This window comes from Penaeus japonicus, unplaced genomic scaffold (genome assembly GCF_977035675.1).
Source record: "Penaeus japonicus unplaced genomic scaffold, GWHDUDI00000001_assembly GWHDUDI00000023, whole genome shotgun sequence".
Taxonomy (NCBI): domain Eukaryota; kingdom Metazoa; phylum Arthropoda; class Malacostraca; order Decapoda; family Penaeidae; genus Penaeus; species Penaeus japonicus.
In genome coordinates this window covers 16,038,741-16,046,240 of record NW_028234425.1, presented here as the reverse complement: position 1 = coordinate 16,046,240, position 7,500 = coordinate 16,038,741, and the positions used below count along the sequence as shown (strand labels likewise).

The 7,500-nt window shown below is 23.3% G+C and overlaps 1 protein-coding gene across 1 annotated transcript in view; it reads left to right on the top strand.

Moving 5' to 3' along the window:
• Positions 1-822, top strand: part of LOC122257597 (uncharacterized) — a gene marked incomplete at its 5' end in the record, with an annotated part of 6,998 nt that extends 6,176 nt beyond the window's left edge. Inside the window, 1 exon segment of the mRNA XM_086550167.1 lies at positions 599-822. Coding sequence (XP_086406293.1) covers positions 599-621 — 23 coding nt within the window.
• Positions 823-7,500: the final 6,678 nt, after the last annotated feature.

Here is a 7,500-nt window from a genome sequence, read left to right as displayed (position 1 = left end):
ACACACACACACACACACACACACACACACACACACATACACACACACACACGCACGCACGCATATACATACATACATATATATATATACATATATATATATATATATATATATATATATATATAGTATATATATCTAATATATATATATATGTATGTATATATATATATATATATATAATATATGTATATATATATATATATATATAATATATATATATATATATATATATATATATGTATATAGATTATATATATATTTGTGTATATATTTATATATATTATATATATATATAATTATTATATATATTATATATATAAGAATGTGTGTTGTGTGTGTGTACATATGTGTGTGCGTACATATGTATGTGCGTGTATGTATGTATGTATGTATGTATGTATGTATGTATGTATATATATGTATAATAATATATATATAAAATATATATTATATATAAAAAATATATATATATATATATATATATATATATATATATATATATATATGTATGTATGTATGTGTGTGTGTGTATGTATGTATATATGTCACCTAGGTTTTATTTATATTTGTCTATATAACACGTCTTCATATTTTTCAGTAATCCATTTACCGGGACGGTAATTGTTGCTGAGGTTTCTTCACCAAATTGGCTTCCGTTGCACATAATCCATCGGATGGTAAATTATATTTCAATCGTGTAGCACATATGGGAAATATTCTTCTGAAGTTTTGTTTTGATTGGGAATATTGGTCTAAAATCTTATCAAAAATATCGAACATGAAAACAGAATAAATGATTGAATAAATTTTCAACCAAACTAATATCCATGTGTTTTATTTATATTACGTATAAATGTTTTTGACAATACACACACACACACAAATACACACATGTACACAAAAACAACATATATCTTTGTATTCTACAGCACAGATAATATCCTTATAAGGATATTATTTTCTAGACTAATATTTTGACTGAATGATAGAGAACGCACACAGAATTTTCTCACTTTGCTCTTTGACCTCTTTTCCTTTCCTCTTAACCCTTAAAGACTGCAATCCTTCATCTTGACTCTGCCTCAACATCCGCCAATCCATTCGAATCTTTCCATACCAGAAAAGGCGAATCTCGTATTGATTGGTATGCCATAGAATTACTGAACAGCGAAGCATCAAAGTCTACTCCTTCAGACATCATATTTTCAATGCAACTAAAGCCTTTTTTCAGTACGTGTATATCTTCTGGATGATCAGTGGCACCAAAAATTGACAGAGAATGGCGTCCCTCAAGCGAATTCCTGGATCCGCCTCTCTTTATTACTTAGTTTCCTCGCAAGAAGTACCCGACAAAAGACTCTTAAATCTTAAGTTTAACAATTGATCTCATCTTACATAATAAAGACAAATTTACTTAAAGTTAACATACCAAAAACACGAATGAATACTGGAGCGCCAGGAATCCCTGCTGGAAGTATTAGACATAGGTGGCGCTCTTGGATCGTTCTTGCTTTTACTTCACAGAGATCCAATAAATCTACCAAAATGATATAGTTATGGGACGTTTTTTTCTTGATTTAACCTATTCTCAACACAACCCATTTACCCTATCAAGATGATATTAGAAAACAACCTTATAATTATTTCCCAGGGGAAAAATAGAGTGTAATGATTACCAAATAGTTGTAAAAACTAAAAACTATTTCCCATATTATAAATTTTGGTTTTATAAGGTCCCTCTTTCAGTCAAAAGGTTTATAGATTTTGTGACCATGACATAAGTATTACATAAACATATATACATATATACATATATATACATATATATGTATATATATACATACATATATGTATATATGTATATATATACATACATATATATACATATATATAACATATGCTATGACATATCCTATACATATATAAATACATATATATATACATATATATACATATATATACAGACATATATATATATATACATAAATATACATATATATACATATATATACATATATATACATATATATACATATATATAAATATATATACATATATACATACATATATATACACATAAATTACATATATGTATACATCATGTATATATATAGAGATATAACTTATTTATATACATATATATTAAAAATTATTTGATTCTATACATACATATATACATATAAATACACATAAATTACTATATATGTATACAAATCATGTATATATTTATATATAAATATATATAGTCTACATATATATACCATTTACATATAGAATATATATATATATATATAGTATATATATCATATACTATATATATGAATATGGATATACGTGAATATATATATATATATATATAAATATATATATATATATATATACATATCCTATATTACATTATATATATGCTATATATTATGTATATGTATATGTATATATATATTATATATACTTATATATATTTACATATACATATAAATTACATATATGATCCATTATGTGTGTATATATATATACACATATATTATCACATATATATACATATATAAATATATATATATATATGTGTGTATATATCATGTCTATATATGTCTATATATGTATATATGTATATACATATACATAATGTATACATATTATGTAATTTATATGTAATATGTATATATATATTTATATATAAAATATATTTACTATATGTTTTATATATATTATTATATATCTCATATTCCATATACATACATACATTATATATACATATTATATTAACATATATATATATCATCTATAGTCACCCAAAATATACTATATATATTCATATCTATATATTAATATACATATATGTATCTGTTTTCTATACATCTTTAAGAAGTATTTTATAGAGTTACATATTTATACGTCTTTATTATATACCTATTTAATATTATATATACGTATATATAAATTATACATATATATACAAATATATATTTAAATATATATACATAAATATTTATATACTACATACTATTATAAATATATATACATATATTATATAAGTATGTGTAAATCTATATATACGTATACATACATATCATGTACTTATATTGATTCATATATAATACATATGTATAGTTTATACTCATACTTATACAAACATATATACCATATATATACATATGTAGTATACACACCCTCTCCCCTCAACATATATATACCTCTCTATGTATCAGAATACACACTACTATCTATACATATATTCTGTACTTCATATATATATATATATATGTATAAAAAAATATATATGCTATATATATATATATATATATATATATATATTATATATATATTATATCTATATATATTACATATCTATATATACAGACACCCACTATACTCAATTCCACAATCACATACACTTACACTCAATGACCTCTCTTCTTCTCAATATATATATATATATATAATATATATATATATATATATATTACATTATGTATATATATATATTATATGTATATAAATATATATAAATATAATATATATATATATATATATATAAATATATATATATATATATGCCTGACAATATAAATAAATATATATATGTCTGTTATATATAAATATATATATAATATATATAAATATATATACATATGGTATCAATATATATATATAATATATAAATATCTACTAAACTATTATGTTGAAAACTTATAGTATCACTATTATATTTATATATTTATCTATAAGTATATAATATTAGGAGTATATATGATATATATAGTCTATATCGTTATATATTATTATATAACTATTGTATATTATATGTATATCTATATAACTATAATACATATACAAACAATATTGTTATATGTCAAAATAAATGTATTATATGTTATATATATCTATAGTATGTATATATCAATATATATATACAAAATGTCAATATATCTCAACAATACATTTTATATAAATATATATATATCTAAACACACAATATAAATGGATATATATCATATCTTATATCATATCCTTAACATATATACCATAATATATATATATTATATATATATATATATTAAATATCTATATATATAATATATATATATATAATATATATATATATATAGTCTTATATTTATATATATCTGTAAATATACTCTATACAATAGATACATATAATTTACAATATATATATATATATGTAAATATATATTTTAATATTATATAAATATATATATATATCTATATATATATATATACATTATCATATCTATATATATATAATATAAATTTATATATCATTCTGTATATATATATATATATATATATACCCTAAATAACTATACATAAATGGTGTATATGTTCTATATATGACATGTGTGTGTGTGCGTATATCATCAATATATATAATATATATATATATTATATAATATTTATATATATATATCTATTGATATATATATTTATATACCACTTATATATATATGTATATAAATACATATTATCTATAATATGGATATATATCTAATTTAGGTATATATATATAATATATATATATATATATATATATGTGTATATATATATATATACCTATACATATTTAATAATTAGCATTAATATGTATTCATATATTACTTATATATATAAATATATATATATATATATATATATACTTTAGTATAATGTATTGAGAGAGAGAATATATGTAGATACATAATAATATTATATATATGTATATATATAATATATATATGTATATATAAATATATATATAATATATAACTATCTATATACTATATACCATAACACTTCCGACGTATATTATATAATGTATTACATATATATCTATATTTATATACTCACCATAAATATATATATTTAAATTTTTATATATATAAATATATATATATTATATATATTATTATCATATTATATTGTTATATATTAATTGGTTATATATATAATTATACATATATATATATATAATATCTATATATATATATATCTATATATATATATTATAATTAGTCACTTTTAGAATGATATAAATATTTATAACTTTATATATGTTTTAAATGATATATATTATTATTACTAATATATATAATTATTTATATACTACTATATATATACATATATATATACTTACCTATATCTATTATAAATCTGAAATATATTGAATTAGTATAAGCACACTCACATACGTATATATATGTATTTTATATGTATATACTTACGTCTTGGTTATTGGTGGTTAGTTACGCTTGAGCTTGTTTATCAAGTCATGCAGGGACATCTGGGGGACGCCGTTTTTTCTTTTACAGATCTGCAAAGCACCTGAATTTGAAGAGGGATGGAATATGATTCAGCCCTCGTTTCTTTCACTTACAACATGTTTGGTGGTTCTATTCTATGGTACTGAGTGTATAGCCATTGAATCTAGTTTTTTGTCTTATAAACCTTAACACTACATGATTTAAGTTTTTATATCCTTCGGTATGTAATTTAAACTCAATTTTAGGATCGTTTATAAGGAATGCTCTTGTTTTCTGCATTTTTTATAACAGGCATGGTTGTGCACTAATATCCCCGTGACAGATAGATGTTCTTCCTTGCTGGGGGAAATGTTCTACCGAATTCCACCCGCATCGCAATTAGTCAACAAGGTCTTGAGATTGTGCTAACATTGAAATTTAAAGGAAGTAGTTTTAATAATTTTCATACAAAATAAATATAATGACGTATCATCTCTCTCCGTTTGTAGTGCCGTTACTAGCTCTTTAGTTTTTTTTGTTCTTACAATAGGTGTAGACCATATATTTCTAACTTCCGTGTATCATATTTTTGGACTTGTTTATAAATTCTTTCTTTTTTCTCTGATTTGGGCTCAATATTGGGCATGGTATTCTAGTCTTGTGGGTCACTAATGTTTTCCTTAGTGGCTAAAAGGTGTTCTGGGTCTCTTGTGTTAAAAGTACCTCATTACATCCAACTAATTTTCCTTTTTGTTGAACAATCTGCTCTCTATGGTGACTGAAACTCATGTCATTACTCATATAGGTCTAGATCTTTACTACTTTTTTTCTCATATAACATCTTCGACAAAATATGATCTTGCCTTGATTTCCAATTGACTATATCTTATGATTTCAAATATTTATCTGCATTGAATTTCATATTATTGTCATATGCCCACTTACAGATGTTATGTAGGATCCTCGTTAAGTTTCGTTTTCTTATCTTGAAATATCTAAGGGATGTACTTCATTCTTATATTCATCTGCAAGTTGTTGTTAACTGCTTGATGTGTTTCAACCATTTCAATGTCACCAATCTAATAAGGACTTCAAGGGACCTCAAGATCCGGACTCCTTGTGGCCCCCACTAATAATAATCGTTTCCTTTGAGTAAACAAAGCTCCAGTATACAATTTTGTATCGTTTTTGTTTACGATTTATTAGGAAAGTTGGTAATCCATCTTCATACTTTCCCTTCCGATTTGCGCTAATTTTTGGTCTTTAATCTTGTTGTTAGCAAGGGATGCGCTGTTATCTGCTTTGTCAATAATGATTTTGCAAGTATAGATATGTTTTGTACTGTCAACTTCTCTTATTTTCAGTTAGGTTCTCTTCTAGTATGTGTTTCTCTCTCGAAAGATGTGTCAGTGATCGATGTGATTGAACAAGATTTAACCATTCTGAATCCATGTTGCCCGGGGTTTATCTTGTTTTCTTTTTCTAAAAATTGAACAATTATTTTCCTCACTACCCTTTCAAATATTTTTATTATATGAGATGTTAGTGCTACTGGTCTATAATTTTTGGCCTGACCTTTGTTTCCACCTTTATATATTGGAATTATAGTACCCTCTTTCAGTAAGCTGGGATAGTCCCATGTCCAAAGATTTCCTCCACAAAGTTACCAGTGGCTTTGCTATGGTTTCTTTGCAGTTTTTTTAAAAAGATTGCTGGGATTTCATCTGGCCCAGCTGCTGAGTTTGTTGGTATTTCACTTACTGCTTCAAGAATATCTTTTTCATCGAATATGAAGTCAGTGAGACATTCATCTTCATTACTAATAATACTAAAATGTTTCTGTGGGTCTGATATTAATTTTTCTATTCTTGGGACACTATAGACTTCTTCATATTGCAATTTGAGTAATTCAGCCATTTCCTTTAAATCAGTTACCAATGAACCATTATTCTCAAGAGGCCCAATCTCTGTTCTCCTCTTTAACTTGTATGCTTAGGAGAAAAAATATTTTGCATTTTGTTTTATAGCTTCCACATCTCTTTTTTTCTTCGGCTGCTTTTTGGTTACTTATAGACAGTTTTAATTTATCTTCCAAAACCTTATCTCTACTTGGATCATTTCTCTCTTGATCTGATCTGCTGTTTTTTTCAATTTGTTAACCCTTTTTTTTTTTGTTTCTAACATGATCCTTCGATCTCTTGGTATAATATTCTTGTTTCTGTTGTTTTTTGGGGGACACAAACATTCTACAAACATCTTTACA